Source organism: Anser anser (assembly GCF_964211835.1).
Source record: "Anser anser genome assembly, chromosome: 13".
Classification (NCBI taxonomy): domain Eukaryota; kingdom Metazoa; phylum Chordata; class Aves; order Anseriformes; family Anatidae; genus Anser; species Anser anser.
This window is the reverse complement of record NC_139734.1, coordinates 23,488,071-23,515,213: the sequence shown is the minus strand read 5'-3', so window position 1 is coordinate 23,515,213 and position 27,143 is coordinate 23,488,071. Positions and strand designations below refer to the sequence as shown.

Below are 27,143 nucleotides of genomic sequence, written 5' to 3'. Positions count from 1 at the left end.
ATATTGAAACTGTAAATCGTATGAGGAAACTGCTCCTGCCCACTTGATACAAGAAGTCAGTTTCCACCATGAGCATTGTAAAGACTTTTGTTATTACAGGGTAGCTCTGCAGCAACTTCTGCAGTCTTGTAGAATTATTAAAAGTTAAGCCAAGAGAGGTCATTAGAAGAAATCTGGTCCCACCCAATGCTCAGAGCAAGGCTGATTTCAAGGTTGGATCGTTTTCTAAGTTGGATTGGATTGTTCAGGTTCTTGAGCTGTTTGAATTGAGATGATACTTCTTTAACTTGTTCACAAGCATAGTTTGGAAAGTACTTGGATTTGCAAAATATTCTGTAGGTGACATGATGCAGAATGCTATTTATTGGTCGAAATGATGCCCTCTGCTACAGCTGTTTTTTGACTGTGGTTCCATTATGGCATCCTGTGATGCCTGCCCAATCTATAAATGTCAACTAACATTTGCACTTTAATCTGCATGTAGTAAAGGTGGTATGTGATGAGCTTGTACTTAAAAGGAAGACATATTGTTAATAAATCTTACTTGACCATTTGGTTTGCGAGGCATTTAGCCATGTCTTCATGTATGTATCTAATGCAAAGTGATACCTGATACTTGATATCAGGCATTCTTTTCAAATAACTCAATTTTAAGCAATGCATTTCAAAATCGTGTAAGTGCGAACTCCTTGATCTAGTTTATTAAAGGCTGCAGTTAACTTGGTTTCCTGTTTAAGAGCTTTGATGGTTTGTTGCCACTGAAGAGTTTTGCTCACATCTGTGTGGTCCTGCCTTACATTGGCTCTGATAGTTCAACTCAACAGTGAATCAGTTCTGACTTGCTAGCACAACAGAAAGCTGGGTTAATGGCAAGTTCGCTTGTGGCTTGATTAGGGGGTGAATCTTGGCAGGGGGTTGTGTGAGAACCTGAGTCACTACAAAGGGTCATAGAATCATCTGTGTTGGAAAAGACCTTCAGGATAATAAAGTCCAACCATCAACTTGTCCTGTCAATAAACCATGTTCCTCGGTGCCATGTCCACGCATCTCTTAAATACCTTCAGGGATGGGGACTTTACCACGTCCCTGGGCAGCCCACTCCAATGCTTGACCACCCTCTCTGTGAAGTTCTTCCTAATATCCGGTCTAGACTTCCCCTGGTGCAAGTTGAGACCATTTCCTCGTGTCTTATCGCTTGTGCCCTCCTCACTGCAACCTCCTTTCAGGTTGTTGTGGAGGGGGATGAGGTCTACCCTCAGGTTCTTCTCCACACTAAACAACCCCAGTTCTCTTGGTTGCTCCTCATAAGTCTTGTTTTCTAGTCCCTTCACCGGATTTATTGCTCTTCTCTGCAATAAAACAGGATAAAATAGGATTGCCTGGGGGTGAGGAATAAGAAGCGATTGTCTCCTCCAATTGTATCCAAAGAGAGTCATCTTACACTTCCACCTTCCTGTAATCTGTGCTAGTAGCAGTGTTTCTGTGTCAGTATAGTGAATGGGACCAAGGAAATGATCTTGCTGGAAAAAATAACAGATAAGTTATTCTCAGCCTGACTTACTCTTTGATCCTGCTTGTTGTGTAGTCATGGTAGTGCTAATACTGGTCCAAAGAAGGCAGTGGGACTATGCAACATGGTGACAGGCCTTTTGGGATGATTTGTGGTGGTGGGACCACACCCAGAGCGTGCTGGCACTGCTCTCTCCAGGCTGCCGCCAGCAGCTCTACACCCACTTGAGTCTTCTGGGACACAGGGCTCTCTCTATCCTGGTGCTGTAGCTACTCTGCTCTATATTAGGAAAACTCAAGTGTTTGAACTAGACGGAGCTTAAAATAACAAAAGGTACTTCAGCAATCACAAACTGGTCTTTTATAAACTATGTACAGTCCCAACAGAACTATTTAAAACCTAAAATAGGTTGGTGGAGAGGGAAGTGAATGTGGGTGGGGAAACTTACACTTAAAAAGTAGTGTAAAACTGAGCTGTTCCAGGGAAATCCTGTATTTTAGGGAACCATGACCTAAATAGATGTGAAAAGGCAGTGAGACTACATGAGACCCTGTACTAAAAAGAAGTTGCAGGATTTGTCTAGCACACTGGCTATGATAAAGCTGAAAATCACAGGATGATGAAACAGCTTTACCTCACATTTGACTCTGCCTGCAGTTAAATTTGGAGGGATAGCTCATAGTCTGGGCAGTCAGATCCCACAGTAAGGCTGTGTTCTAGCTCCTAGAAATCTGGCTATTGTTCAGATATTCAGTGAGCTCTGTGAGCTGGCCAAGAACTTGAAATGCCACACCCAGGCATTGCCTTGGATGTCTGAAAAAGGCAGCCCCTGTGTACAGCTGCCCTTCTTGTTATCAGTGAGCCTAAGTGCTGGATGACTCTTGGTTGAAGAACAGAGAAGCATGTGAAACAGTTGAGCACATTTCTGACTTGTTCATCCACACATGAGAATCCTTTTGGAAGGATGAGCTCAGTCACAGCAGTGATCTCTGTGCTGTCTTCCCTGTGGAAAAGTCTCTTGAATGATAAGTGGAGCTTCTGAGTATGGCTTTTTTTTTTTTTTTTTTACCGCCCTAAATTCCAAGTTACTGCTAAAACAGTTCTTAACTACAGGTGAATTTGAAGACCTTTACATAGGGAGTGAGTTGTTTAGTCTATTAGCTCATGAACCTCAGGTACTTATGGTACATGTGATTCCTTTATACAGCTCATGCTTGTATTGTTATCATCCTGTCTTGATCTTGTTTTGAGTTATTTCCAGCCGAAAGCTGCTTGTAATTTTGGCAGGTATCCACTGGGTGCTAGGTTTGGAAAGCTTATTGGCTATTTGGAAATGCATCTTGACTACTAGGCTTGTCTGTTTTAAACACTTGCAGTGTCTTTGCAGCTGCTAAATGATACTGGGAAATCCTCTGCTGGAAGAGAAGAACTGGACTTAAGCAAGTTTAGGGGGGAACAAGCTGCTAAGTCTTCTCAGAAAATCTGATATGCTTCCGTGTTGGTGGGGTAGGGTAATGGAACTGTTTTGTGAGTTAAGTTACTGCAGTAACAGACAGGGTCATAACACTAGTGTATGGCATAGATTTTACTCCAGTGGTGGTGAGGGAGCAAAATACTTGTTTGTAACCTGTGATTAGGATTGTCTAGGGGGTGCATGCAATAGCTGCGAGGAATGTCACACATACCACTGCTGGCATTTCAAACATGCCCACTGTCCTGCTGACTGCCATTAAATTGAAGAGCTTTAAGGAGGGATGTGGTTAAGCTCAGACATGTGAAGCACAACGGCCAACCCCACTATTACGGTACAGAGGCTAAAACAAGCATATACTGTTTCTCTAGAGAATAGCACCTTCTAACATGCACAAAACAAATGGGTGTTAAAACAAACCACCACCACCAAAAAAAAAAAAAAAAAACAACACTCCCCCCACTCCAAACAAGTGAAACAAACCCAAATCTAGCTCAGAGTGTAGAATTTGAATGATGGCAACTGCATATGGCTAGACTTTGCTTTGAGTTTTCCCTCTTGATACAAAAGTTGTAGAAGAGGGGGAAGTTTTTTTCCTCCATGTTTTTTCATCTCCTTCTGGATTTGACTAATGAAGTATGTTGTCTCTAGCCTAAATAGCAGGTACAAAAATAGTTGTTCTAAGGCCTGACTTCAAACTAGCTCTAAAGGAATAGTAAATGGCAACATTATGGCTTGGAGCAGCTACAGGAAAGCGAAGGGAGGTGTATGAGGAATCTATTTATGAGAGAGGAAATGGCAAAAATAGAGGAATTGACCCATTGCACAAACTTGTGAATAAGTTGTGTAATAAATGTCCTGCAAACATCTGTACTTGACTGCAAATCTGGGGATCCACCCATGGCTGCTTTTACTGGCTTAGTACTTCTATCTTGCAACTCCTCTTGTCAAACTGAAACTTGTTTGCACTTCAGACAGGGTTACAGGCTATTAGCAGCCACAATGTTGAAATACCACTGGTGGGATGTAGCTAGTTACCATCTATATGGTTGAAAAGGAAGGAATTATATTCAAGTAGATTTAACTTGGAAACATTAATGACTCTGGAAGACTTGATATGTAAGGTGCAGGGAAATTCCCTGTGTGATTTTTTTATTTTTTATTTATTTATTGTTTTGAATGACTTACTTTGTAGTAATCTTCTTATGAAATAGAACTCTTTCAGGAATAAATGTTCCCTGGGAGCCCAAATCTGATCACTAGTTAAGCTGGGTAAATGATGTCCATAGAGTTCTAAAATTCCAAGTTCTCCAACCCATTAAGAGGCATTGATATATAGCCCTGGCTTTGCATGGCCCCACATTCTAGTGCATGCTTGGTAGCACTGTAGTAAGAAACCTGGACTTTGAAATGCCGATTATGAGAAAACAGAAAAGTTGAGGCAGAGTGGTTCAGTGAAGGTAGCCTCTAAAGAAAGGCAGCTGCAAATGCCAGTCCCTTTGGATAAGGAAGAAGCTTTTCTGAGTCCCTCTTGTGAGCTCTGTGGATGTGGTTTGAAGAAGATCTGAGTTTTTGAAGAGGGGGGTAAGTCTCTAAGTTTGGAACCAGTAAGTTTGGTTCTCTACCTCTTGTGGGGTGGGGGAGTGGGGGGAGAAGCCTTAGCTTATATAAGGATGCCTGAAGTAGACTCCCTGATTTAATATGAGTAACTGATCTCTTGTCCTGCAGGGAGGATCTCCTTGCATTCAACTTTTTTTACCCTGTACTCAGGACCCTATGAATATCAGGTATTGATCAGTTTCGAAGGGGGATTTCAGCAGGAAGCAAATTGTGGCTTCTCACACTTGGTTTCAAGAACCAGAAAAGCAACAAAGTACTGCTGTGTTGCTCTGTTCTGTAGACATTAATTTTTCAATGGCAGAAGGTGTCTTCAAGGAAACTGCCTTTTTTTAAAAAAAAAAAAAGTTTACCCCTGGCTGTATGGAAGAATTTTACTTTTCTTATCACTGGGGGATGAGCACTCTAGCTCATTTCATAATAGAAAGGATGGAAATAATGGAAAATGGAAATAATGCAGCAGCAATAAGTGTTTAAATGCTAGAATTGATGCAGTAAGGTACAGCTTATTGCCGCACTTTATTGTCAAAACGTTTGCATAATGGATTTGTGAGGAATTGATCATGAGAAGGAGGAACTGAAATGTAGAGTATCTCGTCCATGAACCTGTCACTATGCATTGGTACAGAAAAGATCCAAAAAAAAAACCTGTGCCCTGCCTCTGCTGTCCGTTGTAGCTCTGCTGATGAGGGCAGTCATGGTAACTAGTTTCTCTTGCTAGTACCCTGGAGTACTGCTCGGTGTCAAAGATAGGTAGACCTTCTCCGATAAGAGGCTGTTCTGCTGAGAACTGGCAGCATGGGGCATTTACTGATAGGCCTCTTCACGTAACTCAATCTTTATTTTCAGTGCTTTATTTTTTTTAAGCCTGTTGCACTCAGTTCCAGTGTACAGCTTGTGTTCCTGCCACCATAAGTCTAATAAAGAGGTTTTTTTTTGTACTGTGGCGAATAAGTATTTTCGTGAATGTGTAGCTTAGATGGCTACTTGCTGGGCCAGTAAGCATAGAGGCCTTGCTCTTCAGCTAGAAAGTTCCATAATGTGGCAAGAAAGGTCTTGAGATGTTTGCCAACATGATGAACTGTAATTGGTTATAGTATGTATCTCAGTCTGCTGAATGAGCAGAATAAAGAGTAGAGACAAAACTCATGCAGGTAGAATGCAGTTTGTACCATTATTGTTTTTTCAGCCCAGTTATTAATAGTGTTTTGTTTTTTTTCCACAAAGTAGACAAGTAGGGGATAGTAAGTGTGCAGTAAACAATGGTCATTAACGTATAAATTCTGTGGAGTTAGACTTGCAAAGCCTCTTGGTGAGTCCAAGGTGGTTGGGAGGGGGGCAGGGATAATCCTAGAATTCTACTCTTGTGTTCATGTGGACAAACAACTTGCTACTTTAATCATTGGTTCAAAAATCATCTCTTGTGGTAACAGCTAAGTAAATTAATATTTAGGACTGTGACATTACAGTTTGACAGGGTTTGTATTAGGGTAAGTCGCTTCTTCCCCTACCCCACCAGTGTTGCTAAATCCATCCAGAAAGGTGCATTTTGCTGGAAGTTACAGAGAGCGTTTTCTGCACTGGCAATGCTCCCCCTGTGTCACTGCTGAAGTGAGACAAATTGTCAGACATGTACTTGTGTCAGGGCATGTCTGGTTTCCTCCTGCTCAGGCTATGCCTCCTCCACCCGTTCTCGGTTCTGTTTCTGCAAGTAGACTCTTCAAAGCTGTGAACTTTCTCAATCTGCACTGCTGTCACTGCAGCTCACTTCCTGTGGCAGCTTCATAGTCTTGCTGTTCTCAACAACTTTGTTCGGTATCTGTGTGAAAACTGCAACTTGCTGCCCACATAGGCCATCTTGCCTCACTGGAGACTGAGGAAGGAGTGGAGGGGGGCTGCAGCTGTCATGTGGCTTTGAGGTGTGGCTCTACAGTGTTTTTTAGGAACTGATCTGGCTTGTTGCTGTGCTTATTCATGGGGAGGGAACAGGACTGTTTGAGCCTAGATCCAGTTAGATGTATCTGTACCACTTCTCTAGCCTGGCTTGCTGGTGCTTGCACCTGTGAGAGAACAGGGCTTCACAGTCAAATGGAGCTCCAGCAGCTGCAACCTCCCTGCCTCCAGACTGGTCTGCATGGCAGTGGGATGGGGCACACAGCTCACAATGCCTTCAATGGCTTCAGAGGGTACCACGGTTACCAGTAACTTTGTGTCCTGAGATGTGAGCTCATGGGGTGCCTTCTCCTAGCTTTTCCTCAGTTTACTCTTCACCCAACTTGCTTTTCTATGATAATCATGCTGCAATTCAAATGATTTATTCTTTTATCATTTTCAGTTCAGATACTGACCTAAGTATGAGATTTTATTGAAGGGACTCAAGCACATCTACCATTTGATTTTCAAATTAAGAAAGGTGTTGTTTTTTAAGTAACACCTGTGTTTACATGTAACACGTGATTCTGTGGGTATACATAGGATAGAGCAGCAGCACACTGTGTACATTACCACAGGGCTATGCACATAAAGCCAGTGGCTATGCACTCTCCTTGAGGACTTGTCAGATCACATTAGGTCACTCAGCAGCAATAAGCACTTTCCAGTGAGGTCTGGAGGATGCTGCCAGCTTCTCATGTTTTTGGTCTAGAGCCCAGTGATGTGTTTCATAGCACACTGCATGTATGGTCTCTTCCATCCTACAAGGATGGCAGTGGTGGGGGATAAGGTAACAGGGCAGCAAAATATCTGTTATTAAAGGTAGTAAGTGGAGCATCTTTCATAGCCTACAGACAACAGCTCTTGATGTCTGTCAGATTCAACTTGGACAGCAACTGAGCCCATTAACTGGGATCCAAATACGTAGTCCATTGTTCCTTTTGTATCTGGCTGCTTATAGGGAAGCCACTCCTCCCTCTGCAGGTGTTTTTAATTTAGTTTTACTGTAGGTGTGAACTGAATTTTTCCTCAGTAGATAACACTGTACTGTGGAATTCAGCAAAACAATAGGTGAAACTTTCCTGTAAGATCTGTGTAAACCTGCTATTTCTTACTGAGTCCAACTCTTACAGTTGTGCAGTAATGACAGCTATATCTCTCTTTTTTGTATAAAGTAGTCTGAAATTTGTAATATTGAGCTAGTTTTAAACAGCGGTTTAAAGAAAGGTAGTATGCTTACAAGATCCTTAGGCATCTCAGTACCTTCAGAAAAGTGAGCCACAGTCTATAAGTGACTGTCATGTGTTGCTTCTTAGTATGCAGCAGATGCAGGAAGTTGGGATGTGTTTATAATTAGTGTATCACTGAAAGGTACAGTCAACTCAAAATCTGTCTGGTTTTATTGGAAATGACGTTAAAAATAGTTCTAACTGATTATTACTTCTGTAAAATAATCTTACATGCTGTGCTGTCAAATGTGGAAAGAGAACAGAAGATGGATGGGGAAAGGACTTTTTTTTTTTCCTGTTACAACAATCATGGTGGTATCTTTACCTGTTGAAATGTTTTTGGATAATGATGATTGCTTGTGTCTATTTTTAGTTTTACCTGGAGATGGCTAAGATATATATGTGGAAGGAAGCTGAATTTTTCTTTAATATCAGCTCTTTATCTTCAGAGTCTGCTCTGAAATCACTAGAAATCCCTTAAAGGGTGAATTCCTTCCAAAAAAAGGCCAAGACAGAATTGGTGTCTGGGATGTTATAGCACATACTATGTAGCACGTAAGCTGTACTTCAGTCGCACTGGCACTGAGTACATCAAAGGTGGGCAAGCTTCCTCCTCCATTTTATTATGGTGACTCTATTCAAACTGTCACAGTGGAGTGGGAATGGGACGCCTTCCTTGGCCATGTTAGGATCCCTATGGTTCCAGTCAAGTGAGTAGTGCCATTTCCCAGTTGAATGGGGAGGAAGGTGGCTGAGAGTGGTGAAGTGCTGGGGAGCCATCTGCAGGGTTAGTTCTCAGTGGGGGCTGCAGCCTGGCAGGGCCAGGGCTGGTGCCTGGGGTGTGCCTGCTCCCTGCTGGTGTTCTGCTCCTGATGAATTTAGGGGTATGAAAAGGCCCTTTAAGACTGCTGGAAGGGGGCTGGTTTAATTAAATGTAATCCCTTTAGAAATTGCAAGCACTTTCATATGACCTGAGTCCAGCCTCACCCTGACACAAAGGACCCAGGACTGTTTTTGGAAGAGTGCTGGTACTCAGAAAAGAGCCAGATGTCTGTGAGTATCGCTGGTTCTGCAGATGGGGGTCACTACCTGTGACGCTGTTTAGAGGCAAAGCAAAGTGCTATGTGGATTGGTGTGCGACTCCTGTCCTTCCAGCAGGGCACTGCGCCCACAAGCATGGAAGGTGGCAGGGCCCATGTTAGGTGGCTGCAGCAGGGAGTGGAATATGTGGCCCTGAGAAGCATTTGTCACCTCAGAAAAACATTCGTTTTTTTAGATAGTGACACGATTCTAATTATACCTGTTAGACTGCTGTTAGTCTTGCTGAAAGCCAAAACTGGGAAAGTTTTTTGATTTCTAGGGTACCTTGTGAGATCTTGAGTTCCTCCTGCATCTTCAGCTGGATATGATGTACTTCTTTAGCCAGAGCTTGTGCCACTAATGCATTGTGTTAGTTCCAGTATTGTTACTTGCATCAGCTCTTGGTTGAACAGATGCTCTATAAGGGTTGGCTAGCCAGGAGTTTCTTGTTAACTTCTTTTCTGTGACAGTGAAATGAGTAATAAAAAATTATTTTTCCCTAGTTGTAGTTATGCCACTTTATCCAGAAATAGTCCACTTGGTGGCTTGAACCTGGAAAACAGTATCTGAAGCTTGAGGTCTCCAGACCAGTACTGTGTAACAGCCTCCTTGCATTCAGGAAATCCAGGGAGGAAAGAAGCTTTAACTCAGGGTCAGAGTTCTGTAGAGGTTGATACTCTGTTGTGCTGACTCTACCTATTATTCTGACATGAATTTCCTAGTGCTCTGTTCCTGTCTCAGTCTGACAAACAGAATTGTCTGTTCTACCTCTTACACTGCTTCATACACTGTGGTGTTAGTACAAGTAATACATCTGTTATTTAGTGTGATGGTATCAGTCCTTCCTGTTTGTTCTTTCATATACAACAACAAACTCTCATCTTAGGAAGAAGTTATAACAGGTTATTAGTAGGGATCATTTAGAGACCTGGAAGAGAACTGATAATCATTGCTGCTAGTTTATTGGGAATCTGAGTGGGGCAAAAAGTGAAACTTGAGGATATACGGGTGGGCAATGTTAACGTTTCTGAAAAGACGTGTTGCAAATAGGTGCATGGTACTGCTATTAAGTCTGTTTCCTGTAGTCTGCTAGACACCATGTGAGGAGGGTGCTGTTACGAAAGCTTTTCTCTACCAAAAGGAGCTTGCTTTGGCTGCTCTTGGGGCTAAAACAGTGTCTTTTCCATGCAAGAGCTTCTGTTTGTGCAGGGGGTCTTCCTAGAGCCACTGTCCTTGGCTACAGGAAGTGCTTTAATATGCTTTGGTAGTGGCAATCTGTAGCTGTGCTTAGACTGGTAAAAACAATGGTAATTCCTCAAAAAGAGAAAAGGAAGAGTTGCTAGGTTTCTAGCTCTTTCCTGTAGCCATTATGAAACAAATCAGTGAAATATGGGCTTTTTTTCTTGAGTATTTTTTATGTTGGTGAATGTAAAGTTGCCTGTTGAAATGCAATAGTTAAACTTTCTTGTAATGTGCAAGATGGGCTTCTCTAGAAGCTTTTCATACAATATTGTTAGCTGTTTGTGTACAAAATACTTTATTAAATTATAATGGAAAGACAAAAGCCTATTCAGAGGCCACCTACCACGGTAAAACTTCTGTTAGTTTAAGATCTAAGCAGAACTTGAGGGTTTCAGACACTTGGATGCATCAGTGCATGCATTATATATGCTAAGATGATAAAAATTCAGTTAGTTTAAATAGAGCTTCAGTATAATTTACTGCATTAGGACAGCATTCTTGGTAAATTGGTTGATGATGAAATTCAGTAAATCCTCTAAAAATACATCCTGAAAGTTGAAAGTTTAAGAAAAGAGTTTAGTAACCGTCAGTTCTGGAAAAGGAATTGGAACGAGTGCTGCCACTCTGGTGCTTGTAATCTGATCAGTTGTGGGTAGTATCTTTTTGTCACTGTGTTTTCTCCTGTTGCTAGCATCGAAGAAGTATGTGCCTTGCCTGTCTGGGGTGACAGAGCTAGAGCAGTGTATGCTCAGCAGTCCAAGTTGGTTATCTTATTGAGGAGCATTTTATTCTGTTTGCAGCCAGAACAGTAAGCACACCGATGGTTGTGCTTGCCCTCAGATGAAGGTGTTGATGAGGAATCAGACTCGTACAGTCTTGTTCAGTCTCCATGTCTAACTGACTGTGTTCTAGAGTATTCTAGTATTCTTAGTGGTCTTGATACATTCACCCTGGGAAAAGCAGTTAAGTTTTTCATGCATGTCTTTATGGGGCAAAGTTTGAGCACCTGTAGACAAAAGGGTCCTTGCAGTGTCTTAATTCAGGCCTAGTGATTAACCATTTCTGCACTGTTACTTGGAAGACACTGTTTTTTTCTGGGATCAGAGCTGTAATATATACACTACAGTTATTTCTCAAGAGGAGACACATCTATGTTTATTGCTTCGTAGATGCTAGGATGTTTATTCTAATAAAACCTCATTAAATGGTTTAGAAATAAAAGTATAAAAGCTTAATGCTAGTGAATCTTGAGGCTCTTCTTGCTTAGAGTAAGCACTGATAAATTAGTGGTTTAAAAGCACTTTGGCAGGGTAACTCAAGGACCAGGACAAATAGATGAGTCTAAATTATGATGGGACTGGATTATGCTGGCTTTCTTCTGATACAGCACTCTGTTACACAAGGGGTACGCAACATCTGTGTTGGGCAGTACTCAGCTGTGCGTGCCTCAGTAACATGGTTTAACTAAAACTAGTATTTCAGATGATTGAGGAGAATGAAGGCAAGCATGTAGTGCCTGGCATTTACTTGTCAGGTAGAGGTTACAGCAATTTATAGATCTCTGGTAGCTTCTGTCTGAGCGGCAGACAGAACCCATTAAGGGAACAGTGAAACTGCCTGAGAGTAGGGTGATCCCTGGGTATCTTTCAGAACAAAGCTTCTTTGGTGCTTGTTTTTTCAGGCTCTTTTACATACTGGAAGAACCAATTCGTATTTCTGTACCAGTACTTAGGCTCTTGAAATGAAAAAAACACCCCAGTAAAGCTGCATCTCCTCTGAATAAATGGCTTCTTACCTGCTAACTGGGAATGCAGACCAGTGCCTCCCGCTACCTGTAATGGTGGAAATCTCACTTTGTTTTTCCAGTTCATAACTGGCTTAAAAATTCCATTTGGTAGCATATGTGTGTTTTTTTTCTTTTTTAATTTTTTTCTTCCCCCACATCAATGAGGCTTAACAAAGCTCAAATTTACAGCAGCATTTCAGCCCTGTATTAAATGTCAGTGGTACATCTCAGGACGTGCTTCAAAGCGCCACCATCCCGGTCTTTAACAGCAGTCTGCTATTTAATTTGTTAAAACTTTGTTCAGATCAGGGAAGCTAACATTACCGGGGTGTGGTTCTTTTAAAAAAAAAAAAAAACAAAAAAAAAACAAAAAAAAAAACAAGGCTGTTTCCTGTGGTATCTTAGCTCATGCTGTCTTCTAAAATAGCATAGCCTGAAATTGGAAGTGTGTACCCCATTCAAGACTTTACTACTCCTAAACCTTAGATTGCTACTCATCTTGAGAACAGAAGGCTTCTACTAAGCAAAAAAGTACATTTCATCTTACTGAATGTACTAACTGAAGGATAACTGGTCAGGGAGCTTAACTACATTTAAGTGAATGACAGTGGAGGAATTGTACTGGTTGTACAGTGTACTGGTTGTAGTATAGGTCCGTATTTTACTGTGCTAACAAAGGTGTGAATCTTACAAATAATTCTGCAAGAATTATGCAATTCTGTGATGATACTTACTGAAGCAGCTCTACTTTAAAATTTGTGATGAAGAGCTTTAAAGTTTTTCATGCACTAGTTGCAAAGAGCTGCCACAAATGTTCATTTTCTGGTGCTTCCACTGTGCTCAGATACTTTAGTATTCAATCACTTATGCAGATATTCTCAGCCAAGATAGCCACTTTTTTTTTTTTTTTTAATCCCATAAACAGTGGAGCAAAAAGACTATTTCTTTTCATGGTAGCTGGTACATTAGTGGTGTAGGTGAACAGGAGCGACTTTAAAGCAACATTCTTGCTTAATGACTAGTTTAACTAACCCCTCTTAGCTGTGGTTTATGGACATCTTTACTCTTGCTGCTGGTGTGTGGCCTAGGCAAGACAGTCATAGAAGCCAGCACTCCTTCTGGTACAAAAGACTGCTTCCAATTATAAGTAGAAAAGATGGTTTGGGGGTTTGCAGCCCTGCTAGCAAGCAGTTGGATTTGTGGTTCACTGAAGCACTGTGAAATTAACAAATTGTCAATTATCTAGAATCTGGGGAGAATGATTTTTGTTAGAGCGAGTCCAGAGGAGGGCTACAAAGATGATTGGGGGCTGGAGTGTCTCTCCTATGAAGGAAGGCTGAGAAAGCTGGGCATGTTCAGCCTGGAGAAGGTTCCAGGGAGACCTTATTGTGGCCTTTCAGTACTTAAAGAAGTCTTATAAAAAGGGTGGAGAGGGACTCGTTACCTCAAATAGGTAATGATAGGACATGGGGGGAATGGTCTTAATTGAAGAGGATAGATTTAGATTAGACATTAGGAGTAAATTCTTCACCGTAAAGGTAGTGAGGCACTGGAACAGGCTGCCAAGAGAAGCTGTGGATGCCCCATCCCTGGAGGTGTTCAAGGTCAGGCTGGATGGGGCCTTGGTCAGCCTGATCTAGTGGGTGACATCCCTGCCTCTGGCGGGGGGATGGAGTTAGATGATCTTTAAGGTCCCTTCCAACCCAAGCCATTCTATGATTTTGGGAAGGTATAGCAAGAGAACCTAAGACATCTGCATACTACTGAAAACTGGTAATTTTAAATAACCTGAACTCACAAGCTACCAACCTTTTTCTCTTTCCTTACTACTTCTAAGGAATGGTTGTTCTGCAGTTTGACTTCTTTTGTGTCAAAAGGTTCAGAAATTTCAAAATCAATTTATTCCTAATGTGCTTGTTGATGATCTTTGCTACAGCAATGTCTAAACAGCTTTCCTGGTGCACTGCAGCTCTTAATGACTTCAGCTTTGCTGTGCTACCTTCAACTTCTTATAGCATATACTGAGATTTTGAACTGAACTTAAAACAAGAAAACTCCATGGTTCATCACCAAGGGTTATCAAGTACCAAGTAGTGGCATGACTAGTCCCAAGTAGGTTCAAGGCTTTTTGGGAAACGTCAAAATGTGTTTGGATGTGGTAGTCTCTTTAAGCACTTGATTTAAACTTAACTAGCGCAGTGCTTCTTGCATGTGAACAGATCTGTTCATAGCTCTATTGCAGTCTGCTGTTGCAGTCTTTGTAAGGGAAATATGAAATCTATCCATATACTTGGTAGAAAAAAAAGGGATCAGAACTGGCTGCAATTACAACAGTCTTGGGTGGTTCCTTGGATATTTCTGTGCTTACTCTAGCATTTTTAGTCACTAATTTCACACTTAGTTTATAGTGTAAATTGCAGTTAGGGTTATTCTTGCTAAAATTGTTCACAGCATACTTCTCCCATCACTGGAAGGCTGGTAGACTAGGTTAAGAGGATTGATTGCACAGAAGAGCAAATAAAGGAGGATTTGGTGATGTACAGTGAATGGCTGTTGGCAAGGAAGAGAATTATGTATGCTGGAATTTGGTGCACTGGAAATCTCTTGTCTGTGCAACTTCAAGTTTCAAACTTTTGCTTTGATTGAAAAGCATTAAAACACTTCTGGTTCTAAAATATTTGCAACTTGTGTACATAAACTGAAATATCATTCTTCAGTTGATAGATATGCAAATAGAAATGAATTCTCAGGAAGCTTGGTATATTTGGAGGCTTTGGTTTACCTGGTTAAAAGTGAAGTAATTTGTGTTCAGGCAGTATCTGTCTCTAAGGATCTACATAACATTTTCTGGTAATAATCAGGAGTTGTAGAATGGAATCGGCTATATTTTACACCAATATTTAAGGTGAGAAGCCTCTGTTTAACTTGTTCCATGAAAACCATTTTTGAAAGATACAGACATATTCCTGCTTCTGTGAAATGAAACTGCAAGCTCCCTTATGCAATTCCCTTGCCACTTTCATTTCTCATGTGGAAAATATGAGACTTTTCTGTCAATATAGAGCCTATCATATACCACTTCTTCCGGAAGACGATTCATGATTTCACTTCTTTTTTTGTGTAGGCATCTACAGCTATGAAATTTGACTGCATAATAAGTGAAAACATAACCAATTCTTCATTGTTTAGAGATCTTTCACCTCCCTGAAAGAACTGGGTGGTAGTAGGCAACTACATAGAGACTACTTCTACTTCTTTGTGAAGTGCCTGCACATATTAGTGTGTGCGTTAGTTCAGTATGCATCCTTTTTGCCTTAGCATGTGAGGTCATCCTTGCATCCTGTCTGCTTTGTACCACTAGTCCTTAGAGTATACCAGGGATTGTGCTTTATATTCTTTTAAAATCTCCAGGGAGACTAGAACAATATTGTTCTGTACTCACTCATCTTCTGCAGCAGTCTGAGTTGTTAATGCATCTAGGGACTTCCTTGACATTCATCCTTCATATGGAAGAAGTTGGATGTCTGGTTGTGTATAACTGTTTGGAACGTCTCTGCTTTAGTGAAAGGTATCAGGGTGTTGTTCTACACTGAGAAATACAACTAAATAAGCTGTAAATAGTTGTCTCATATGTATATCAGTATGTAGATGGGAATATAAATTGGAACAGATAGGATTAAATTCTTACACTAGGAAACGGGAAGGTTACATTTTGTGAGCGAACTGAAGTGATGGGGTTTGGGAGCACTGTCCTGGCAGTGCAGATGACTTTATAACCACCGGCAGCGGAATTCACGGAGGCTTGGGAGCAGGTTCCTGGATGGAGGCAAATGATGTTATTCGTTATTATGTGTAGTGTCAGTTGAAGCATCTATTGTAATGATGTCTCTTCTGTTTTCCAGATCAGTGTGCGTGTTACCACCATGGATGCTGAGCTGGAGTTTGCCATCCAGCCCAACACTACAGGGAAGCAACTCTTTGATCAGGTAAGTGATGGACCTGCAGAAGATCTAAAGTTTATACTGGTGCTGTGATTCTGTTAAGGCAACAGCAATCAATTTCTTAAGGGCTTCAAAGATTAAATGACAGTGTGTGGATCCATTCTGAGAGAAATCAGCAAAATAAGAAATGGCACACTTTTAAAAACTACACCATTTTTTAGCTTCAGAAATGTGTTAGGAGCTATTCTTGCCTTTAACAAACTGAATAGCTCATCATATGGGTTGGATAGATGTCTGCAGTCATAACTCACAAAATCGGTCTTTTGGGGGAGCTAGTAAGCTATTGTTGGTTGGCTTACTTGCAACTGTTGTGTAATTGATTTCAAAGAATAGGTGTTCTGTAGAACAGGAGAGCTTTAGCTGGCGTTTCAAACATTGCTGCAACTCTTAGGTGCAGGTGTTATTCTATACTCTCATCAGGGTCTGAGGGAGATTTTAAGATAAGTTATGTACTGTATTGTATTAGGCCATCTTTATCTAGGTGTTTTAGCCGCCTTCTTCATTCAGTGACTAGGCATATTTCCTCCTACCTTGGCCCAAACTGAAGCAGGGAGTCAAGTGCACTCCAAATTAGGAGCAGCTGAAAACAGATTTTTATCAATTGCAGCTGTTGAAACTTCGACAGGCTCCTCTATGTGTTTCTGCTGTAATCCCAAAGGCCATATCTAGGCAACTGCCCCATCAGTCAAAGCATCTGCTACTAGGAAGTGATGTAGTCTTGTCTTGTAGACAGTGGAGGCTTTGTCAGAACTCTGAGGAAGAAATCAAGTGTTTCCGAACTGGAGAGTAATCTGAGTTGTAAGTTTATAGCTTAAAGAAAAGTATGATGAATCTTAGATTAATGATGGGATGAAGGAACTGTCAGACCAGATATGTCAGATATGGGTGTGCTTCAGAGCTCTACACTGAGCCTATCTTAATGAAGAGAGGTACTTAAGGCCTGACCCACCCATAGAGGTCAGCTGTCTCATATGGGGCCAACAAACCAAATTTAATTTTTTTTAGATGTTTATCCACAAATTACTGCTTTCTCTCATACTCGTCTGGATGATTTAACACTAGATATTGTATTGCTCTCTGTAGCCCAGCCCTGAAATGGTGTGTGTGTGTGTGTGTGTGGAATAGAGAGTTTGTAGGGGTTAGTGAAGAGCACCCTTTCATGATGGGAAAGCCAAAAAATGCTTTCAGGAAACTTCTGTGCTGCGATGTGGTTTCTCAGCTGTCTTCATGTTACTACGTAGTAGGTCCTATGTATTTTAGCCCTTTGTGGTCTCAAGTCTGACAGTTCTTGTTCAATGGAAGTGAGTGCTGGATTCCATCCAGAATATATGTGTGCAACGTGGAGCTCCACCACAGTTAGTTTATGGAACCATATTCTGATAAAGCTGACATGACGTACTCCAAAGTTCATCAAAGCGTGAACTGTTTTCCTTTAGAGAGTATGTTCCTCAGCTGAATGCTTTCTATGATTATTTTTCATTATCTAATGTCTGGTGTTTTCTAGATAAAGCATCATGTGCTAAGAAGTGTTACTAGTGAAATCAGTAGTACTTTTTAATCTGTACATAAACTTTTCAGTCAGCTCTAGACCATCTGCAGGTTTTGCCTCACTTGACATAGAGTACAAACTGAAATTGTGGTGTCAAACTTGAACTTCAGCAACTTGTCTGTTTTTGAGAAGCATCTGATCATGTTTCCCATATGGGAATTCTTCATGTCTTAGTAATTGATTTCACTCCTTCATGTCATGTTCTGGAACAGCTGTACATTCTTCTTTGTGCAATGTGTTTCACACAGCACCTGTCTAAACAGAAGTCTTGTTTTGTTTTTTTCCATCATAAACCCTCAGTGAAGGGAGAAAATAAATGCTGTTGCAAAACTAAGTTTTGAAGTTGCTGATGTAGATGAGACTGTTTACTTCAGCTAACTTGGGTTGTAGATAGAGTTGAAAGAAGAAATACTATGGGAGGAAAAAACTTTCAGAAGCTAGCTGTTAAACATTTGCTATATTTAAAGGATCTGGTGGACACTATCCCTCTATACTACCCATATATCAGAGGCTTGGTGGATGGGTGCTATAGTCATAAGAATTACTTTTTTTATTTTTAAATTTTTTTACAGTTTAGCATATATGCTTTGTAGAGGTAGTGCTTCTGGTTTCTGATAGGACTGATTCTGAAATGAATGTTGTAGAGCCTTACCATTGGCAGATGTCCAGGCATTGACTTTGTGGTTAGTCAAGCTCAGATTCTTGATCTGTGCATAAAGAGCTAACTGTATATCCAAACAAGAGAGCGTATAGTGACCTGACAGTGCATAGCTAGACTTACTCCCTTTAATACAGGGAGAGAGCTTTGAACATATTGGACTATTGTGCTATGGAATTTACTGATCAGTATGTGAGGAATCTCTTGCTGAGTGTAAAGTGATGAAATGTTCATCAATCACAAGGAGCCTCTACCATTCTTTTATCTAGCAAAAGTCATCTGGAGGCAGACGCTTGAGTGGGGAGTGCTGCTCTCAGTGATGCAAATACTTCTGTCTGCTATACTAGAACACTTGATATGTTGCAACCAAATCATCTCATCTGATGACTGATTCTCAAAAACTAATGCCTGTTCACCTCACTCTTAAGAGAACTTAGACAAAGTGAGATTTTTGTAGTCTAGCCACTTTTGGCTTGCCCTCTTCTTAAAATTTTTTGCTGTCAACAGGCATGCATTCAATATTTCAAATGGCTGAGCTGTTTGTGTAGATTAGTTCTTGTAAAGGACTAGTCCAGAGCTGTTCTCCATGCTGGCACTACTAATAGGGACTAAAGAATGACTGTCTGACTAATAATCTTCTCACTCTATCTCAGTTTCCATCCTGAGGTGTTCATGGGTCCTGTACTAGGATGTGTAAGAACAAAGTTAAAGCTGAACTCAATTTAGTGTGTGTTAAGTTCAAATAAATTTAAATACTATGCAGTTCAATTTTGGACTGTTCACTATTTCTTAACACATCTTTTATTTTTCTGTGGACAATTCTATCCCTTCCTTTTTAGGGAATACCTAAAAGATATCATTTCAACTATATTTTCTAGCTCCCTTAAAATATCACGCACTCCTTATGGTGTTAAACTAGTGGTTTTTGCATGAATCTGGTTCTGAAAAAATGTCTGCCTTCATGAGGGCTTTTCTGAGGGTAGGAATTTTCTCTACAAAGCCAGTTTATGCTTTTGCTGTTGCAGCACATTGACCTTCTGGTGTGAAACCTGATTTTTACTCTTTCACAGAAGAATTTTTAGAGATCCTGAATGTTTTTGCCCCAGAGTGCCCTTTCAATTTGAATGCAGGGTCAGTTCTGAATCAGGCAAAAAGGAAGCTACTAAGTTTTCCCAAGGTTTCTGGCCACACAACTATCTTAGTGCATGCTGCTGGCTTTGTTCAGTAATATTTAGACAGTATTTGTTTCCACTCGTTGAGTCTAAAGGTACAATAAATATATTCATTATCCAAGATGTAGTTCTGTCCTACTCTGAATGGGATTCAAAGGATTTTTGGAAAAGCTTATATCTACGTAGCATCATGAGCAAGAACAATTTGAGTTTAGAGATAAAGTTCCATAGTATTAGTAAGTGAACGGGCTTGAGGTCCTGTCTTCCTCTATCATGCTTGATTAAGTTCCACAATGAAGTTATGTAGTGTTGGCATCTTCTGCCCCAAGGTACCTGACTAGAAATATCCTTATGAGCTGACATATGGTGTAATAACATAATGATTTATACTAGAGGTCTCCCTACATCATCCCATCCCCTAGGATTGTAATTGTATAGCATTATCTTAAATAGCTTACACGGACAAAACCTGTGTTAATTGAGACAGGAAGATTATGCAAACTTGCCTTTAGCAGCTCTGCTTATGTGCCTCTTAGCATCAGATGCTGGATTCTAGTGCTTGCCAACTCACCAGGAAAAACAGCTCTGCCAAGGTTGAGTATAGGCTATGGCTATTGGGAGGGCTGCTTACCCCACATGCAGTGAATGACTCTGGTTACTTCATGGGCAGCTTGGAATATCGCTTTCCTGGGATGTAGGGTACAGGTGCTGCAGCAGTGATAGCTGCTTGTTTTCCTTCTTTGACCCTTTTCTTTATCAGATTGAAGAGTAGTTAGACTGGAGGCTAGTGTGTAAAACAAAGCATTGCTTTGCTTTGTATGTCTCCTATACATACATTATCAGATTTTTTTGGGTGGTCCTTTGGGGACCCAGGAATTGGACTTGATGGTCATTGTGGGTCCCTTCCAGCTTGGATATTCTATGAAAGAATAACTTTTGTGTGTGTGTGTGGTAAAACTGTGTAGCTACTTAATGTTTTGCAGTTGTGTCCCTCCAGTTTCAATTCCCTCTCAAACTGTTTTTGGGGAGGGGATAAATTGATTCTAGCAGATGTCTTCTGTCACTGGGGCAGGGGGGCTAGCCTGTGCCTTGGGCAGGGAGAGGTAACAGTAATTCACTGGCCCAAGTGCTTCACAGCTGGCTGTCTGGAAAGTTTTCTCAGAAATGCCCTAGTTTAATGGACACTGATTTTACAAGCTCCTCAGACAGCCTGCATACAGACTGTAGTCACAGAACCTTCATCTGTTTTGAGCACTTCTGTGGTGTGAAAACATACCCCCTTCTTCCATGTGCCCCATCACTTCTACAAGGCAGCTTCTCAAATGCTTTGTTTCTGATCACTTCTGACCTTGGATCCTGTTAGTTTCTTGTTCTTTCCCACTTAAGAGCCTCTTACTTCTTCTAGTCTTTTGTAGAAGCGTCTTAGCTGTCTGCAATACTAGATCTATTGGGTGGTAAGTACAATAGATGGGTGAGGATCTACCTATTTGATAGGCCTTACATCAGGCTTTATTTTTTAACAATGAGTTGTGGTTACTAAACTATTTAGTCAGTGCTTCATTCTCCAACCTACAATGAACTCCACTTCCCTGACTTCAGATTTGCTTCTCAATTATATGCTTTGTGCTCTCTGAGCCCGTAGTTGACCATGTAAACTTCAGTCCTTCCAATACTGTCTTCTGGATATTGTGAAGTCCGAGAGATGGTGGCTTCAGCGTTAAGATGGTTATGCTATCTGATGATGTAAGTTCTTAAGGCATGAAAATCTTGCATGGGCAGTTTGGATGTAGGAAGGCTAGGAAAAGAACCAGCATGGTGACAGTAGCACGAACTGAATGATTTGGGATTCTTGGGATTAATCTCTGGGATTATTCTTGGGCACAGATGAAGCCTGCAGAGATTAATCCCATAGCCAGACTGAAGGCACATGATGAAGAAACTTGAGTCTGCTTGAGAGACATGACTTGAATCTCAGTGTGATCTACCTATGGACTATATATATGTTCAATTTCATAAACCATTCCAAATTGGCAATTGAATTAAAAAAGAGCTTCCGCCCCTCCCTCCCCCCCCCCCCAATTCCATTCTCTTGTGCACTTGTGCTTCATTGTGGACACGGGTGTGAACACCTAAGTCGCTAGCTGAGGCAACGCTGTGTTCAATTTTGAACAGTAATTGAGAGAACACTTACCCTACCATAATCGCTGCATGAAATGAAATGAAATAATTTCTGGGCCTGCTGGCAATCTTTTGGTAATCCTAATCCATGGTTTAATCAAGGAAGGGCACTTGTGGAGTGGCATAGAGGTTTTGAATGTCGGTAACTGCAGGATAATCACGTGACCTTTATCCACTAGGTGCCTTGGTTTCTAGCCTGAACAGAATAACTATGGCATGTTAAACTGCAGGTGCGGCACCAGGTCAGAGCTACTCCAGCAATATTGTTTGCTAGCGGCTTACTCTTAAAAATACTTGACATGCCTGTCAAGACCTGCTTCATCTTCAGGCAGGACAAGAAGTAGGATTCAAGGCAGATTTGTGTGCTGTGGAATAGTCCAGGATGCTTTGGCCTCTGGAGCAGGAACTTGTTCTGAGTGGAACATCTTTCTGCTTGAATGTTTTGTTATCTTTGTGTAGATATTGCTTTCGTGCAAGATCCACACTTGTTTGCAAGTGTGGTAGTATATTTCCTGGGGCTGAGAAAAAGGGCAATCTTCAATAATCATCTTGATGCTAAAATCTACGTTTAGGAGACCTGCCTATTATGGCCCTCCTGCTGCTGTGGGATAGCTCTTAATGGCAAGATCTGTAGCTGGGAGGAAGATTAGTGTTTGGTGAGGGGAAGTTCAGGAGCCATGCAGACCTGGAAAAAGTAGAGTAAGGAGAAATGAGAGAGAAGGCTGTCGGGAAGACCTTGAGTCTCTACTCTGAACATATGTGAAGAATGGTACTGTGCGCTTAGATTGTCTCTAGAAATACACCACCTACCCTAAGGCAGAGAGACAAATTTGCTCACAAAAGTGGCCTTTTAAGCTAAAGGTGCTTGATTAAGAGCCTTGTTGTGGCTGGTCAAGGTTTTGTGCAACAGCTGGATTTTAAGTCTGCCTGTAATCTGTTGCCAACTGTAGATTAAACTTTGTACTGCGTGCTAAACAAGACGCTGGGACTGACTTAATGTTCTCGGTGGCACAAAGAAAAGATGTCACTGTCCAGCCGAGAGAGTAAACTTTGGTATTTAAGTATAGTGGTCTGTGTTAAACAGTACTCTCTGTATTCTCCTGTTCTGTGTGCCAGCCCTTTTCCAGCCCTAGCTACGGCCAATAGCTGTTTGTTTTTTGGAACATCTCACGGTTCATCAGGGCTCTAAATGCTGTACACCCCCAAACAAAATTGAGCTGCTAACTGCTAGCCAGACTCCTTGCAGATGTAGAAAGCTGTTTCTTCTTCATGCATGTGGTGTGTGTTTTTTTTGTTTGTTTGTTTATTTAGTTCCCTTTGGGAAAAGGAAACATACTGTTAAAGCAGAGGTGGGGAGGACTATCTTTTTTTCCTTCTCCCCACTTGACAGAGGCTATCATCATGTGTCTTTTACTTTCAGGATGAAGGCTAAACGGGCCAGATTTATGCTCAGGCTAAGAAGCCACAACATGCCTTGCTTTTTACAAGATCGCATAATTCCTAGAGCAGGAATTGCACTGCATTTTACTTTGATTCAATAGCAATCTGGGGGTGTGATGTTGTGTGCTGTGCTCTTCTTGCCCCGTCCGGGCCATTGTTATCACCGCTATTGCTCTGCTGTGGAATAAAAGCCCCTTTGTGCGGGGCCGCAGTGTGATGCCATTCAGTTCCTTGCTGGCAGTTCAGCTTGTTGAATTCCCAGGCTTAAGCTGCTGACAAATGAAAATGAGGCAAGCAGACACATGCAGCAGTGGAGGGCGAGCCTCCATCCCATTCAAATGTTAATGTTGCCGAGAACAGAGCTTTTCTTAGGCTCTAGGACAGCCCTTCTTCCTCTCCTACCATGTGCTTTCAATACATACAGCAAACTCTAATGCTATTCTGAAAGCCTCCTTAGCTGTGGGCATCCTGCTATGTGATATGTGCAAGTGAAGGCCCACAGATCCCTGTGTTTACTCTGGGCTTAATGCCAGTTCTCCATATTCAAGCAAGGACAGGCTGAATAATTTCATGGACTTCAATGGAATGATGTATATACACTACATGACCTTGTGTAGGTTTTGTATGTGCTACTAATAGCATGCCTCTGCTGAAAACTCCCCCCCCCCCTTTTTTTGTGCCCTACTGCTGCTTTTGTAAAGCCAGAACAAATGTCTGATCCAAGCCCTTAGTTATCTAACTAGTAATGTGTTTGCAGGGAACCTATGTCCTTAATGTTGTATATCAACAAATCTGGAGACCACATTAGAAGCAAATATAGTGCATCCTTAGGAATCAGAATCAGTGTGGAAGCAACTTAAAAGAAAGTAGGGGGTTAGGGAGAGATCATATAAAACATGGGACAAGGCAGTGCTAAATCTACCCCAGCTATTTGTCAGATCCTTGCGCCCTGAAGGAGGGAAGCTGTGAGGGAGCACAAGGGGTGGGAGCTGTGTTAAAAGCAGTTCTCCAGGTACAGTGTAGACCTAAAGACAAGTGTCTTCTCCTTCCTCCATTGTCTAATAATGGAGGTTACAGGTAAGTGCCTCATTCCTCATTCACAGGTATAAGAACAACTTGGGGGGGGGGGGGGGGTAGGTCAGGAAGGATGTAGACAAACTTCAGTTTCTAGACTTAGAATCACAGAATATCCCAAGTCGGAAGGGACCCACAAGGATCATCGAGTCCAACTCCTGGCACCACACAGGTCTGCCCAAAAATTCAGACCATGTGACTAAGTGCACAGTCCAAACACTTCTTAAACTCTGACAGGCTTGGTACAGTGACTGTGTCCCTGGGGAGCTCATTCCATTGCGCTACAACCCTCTCGGTGAAGAACCTGTTCCTGATATCAAGCCTGAACCTCCCCTGACTTGCTGAACCCCATGGCAGGCGGGTCCAAAGCGGTGGCCTCATGCTAGTGAGCAGGCTCGGCAAAGAAACTTCTCCCCTCCTTTATACCAGCATAATACTGCAGTAGTCTTGCCCCCCCATGAGGCTTTTGTCTCCTGTTACAGTATGTCTGTAAAACACTTTTAACTCTTATTTATGCACCCCTTACGGTTGGCTAGAGACATGACTAGGGAGAGAGCTCCTGTATCGGTGTAGTTAATTCCTGTAGAAGCTCTTAAAGTTATTACACCTGTCAGATTTGTATAGCTAAAATGCAATGCAACAGATTGGCTTATAAGTGGCTAAACAATACTCTGTCCCAGCTGCTGTGTTTACATAGCAACAATCCTTAAAGATAGGAGGGAGAGGGATGAATGTATTTGCCACGTGGGCCTCCTCTGATGCCCTGTCATCTATGTTTGTGAAAAGTAGCAGGGGTGTCAGAATGCTATGGCCCTGGTCGTCTCTGCGCTTGTGTGTTCTTACCTCTGACAGGTTCTCCACCACCAGTGAGATCAGCCTGTCTGGCTGGGATTCCTGATCATTATCTTTCTTCCAGGTTGTCAAGACAATTGGTCTAAGAGAGGTCTGGTTTTTTGGACTCCAGTATCAGGACACAAAAGGATTCTCAACATGGCTGAAATTAAATAAAAAGGTATGTTTGCTTCAACCTCTCATTTATCCTTGGTTCCCTTTTGTTGAAGATTCAGTCTCTGTACTTTGATCAGGGATCTGTTCTTCTCTAAACACCTGAAATTACAGCAAGTTGGTACCACCTTCCTTCAGTCCATCTTCCCCACCCTGGAAGATCTGTTACCCACCCCAGTAACTGTTAATATGATGCTCATGTGAATACTTGTCCATTCACTACTGTGTTGGAAAGGAAAAATTTTTTCAAATGCATGCTTGTCGTCTTTTCCTGTCCATAAACCTGATCATCTTCACTTGGTATGTGGGCTATAAAATAGAATAACTTTGTTGCTCCAGGTAACGGCACAGGATGTACGCAAAGAAAGCCCTCTGCTTTTCAAATTCCGAGCCAAGTTCTACCCAGAGGATGTGGCAGAAGAGCTGATCCAGGACATCACACAGCGCCTATTCTTCCTCCAAGTAAAGGAAGCAATTCTGAATGATGACATTTATTGTCCTCCAGAAACAGCTGTCCTGCTGGCTTCCTATGCTGTCCAGTCAAAATATGGAGACTTCAACAAAGAGGTGCATAAGTCTGGCTACCTTGCTAGTGACAAACTGCTTCCACAGAGGTGAGTGAACTTAGTCAGTCTTAGTTCTTCTTTGCCTTAAAAGGTTTGCAGTTTTTTGGGGTCTTGACTGCACTTTTCAGAATAAAATAGTCTGGTGCCTCTCTGAGGATGAGGATTGGTATTTATTTCTTTAAGAGCTTTAATCTTAAAGGTCCTGTTGCTACTGAAGAAACTCTGATTGGAAGTAGTGGGAGAAGCTCCAAAACAAACAAACAAAAACAAAAATATTATGGTACAAGGTGAACATAGCTTGTCATTTGTCAGAAGTCTGGAACACTGACTAGTGTGTCTCTACCTAGCCTTATTATAGAACTCTATTTCTTGGAACATTTTTGTGGGGAAACTGTGATGCCCATGGAGTATTTAATAATGTGTTGTTCTGGAGTGATGCGACTGTGTGAGCATAAATGCAGTGGCTGGTCTAAATCATGCAATGTGTTCTTTCTAGAGTTCTGGAGCAGCATAAGCTTAACAAAGACCAGTGGGAGGAGAGGATCCAGGTGTGGCACGAGGAACATCGAGGAATGATTAGGTAACTGATGCATGTGGAACTGCTGTATTAAGGTATTGTGATATATGCTAGTGTGTAAAGTATGAAGTCGTATAAAAATCTGTGGCTTACTCCAGGATGAGTTAGCGTTCTTCAGGTTATTCTGCTGGGATTAACTAGGCCTAGCTGGTTGTCCTTAGTGTAGAAAACAACAACAACAAAACAAAGAGTTTGTTTGCTATCATCTTCAAGCATGGTTCTTGGAATCTTTGCCAGCTTATTGCTGCTCTAGCCATGTAGGCAGACAGCACCTTCTTCATCTAATGTTTTATTGACTCAGAAGGAATATCTACTTTCTTTTTGCATGCTGCAGAGAAGATGCTGTCTTGGAGTACCTGAAAATTGCACAGGATCTGGAAATGTATGGTGTAAACTACTTCAGCATTAAGAACAAAAAGGGCTCTGAACTCTGGCTAGGTGTAGATGCTCTTGGACTCAACATTTATGAGCAGAATGACAGGTAATTAACCCCCCCTCCCCCCCCAATCACTGCCTTCAACTCCTTTCTAGTAAAGGTAGTCTTTTCTGGGATTCTAGTCTTTTACTAAACTCTACTACTTCTGTATCATTCTTGGCTGTATTTTTGATGCTGCCAGAATGCTCCGTAAAACGTGCTGCTTTGGACCAGAAAACACAACACATTGTCAAATGTTATCAAGCTAGTTTTACTTGCATCCTTAGTCTTCATGATGCAGATGAATTCTTCAGTTATGTTTTCCATAAATAAATATATGTAAAATTACTCCCTGTGTTTGTAGTTCATTTAAATGATTCTAATTTTTTATGCTTATTCCAGTCAACCTAAGAATACTGAAATATGAGGGCATGTTTGGCAGAATTTTAAGCTTTTTATTGTAGGTCAAGAATTTGGAATGACTTGGGACTTTCATCTCCTTTGCTTTCTATTTCTGCAGGCTAACACCGAAAATTGGATTCCCTTGGAGCGAGATCAGAAACATCTCATTCAATGACAAGAAGTTTGTTATCAAGCCTATTGACAAGAAAGCACCGGTAAGAAGCAGCATTCAAATTAAA

General features: G+C 41.5%; 1 protein-coding gene across 1 annotated transcript in view; it reads left to right on the top strand.

Annotated features, from left to right (window-relative positions):
- The window catches only part of MSN (moesin), a 45,770-nt gene that overhangs the window by 10,495 nt on the left and 8,132 nt on the right, over positions 1 to 27,143 (top strand). The window contains exons 2-7 of the mRNA XM_083796675.1: positions 15,770 to 15,853; positions 24,856 to 24,951; positions 25,284 to 25,558; positions 26,007 to 26,090; positions 26,422 to 26,568; positions 27,023 to 27,119. Coding sequence (XP_083652801.1) covers positions 15,770 to 15,853; positions 24,856 to 24,951; positions 25,284 to 25,558; positions 26,007 to 26,090; positions 26,422 to 26,568; positions 27,023 to 27,119 — 783 coding nt within the window. The remainder of the gene's footprint in view (positions 1 to 15,769; positions 15,854 to 24,855; positions 24,952 to 25,283; positions 25,559 to 26,006; positions 26,091 to 26,421; positions 26,569 to 27,022; positions 27,120 to 27,143) is intronic.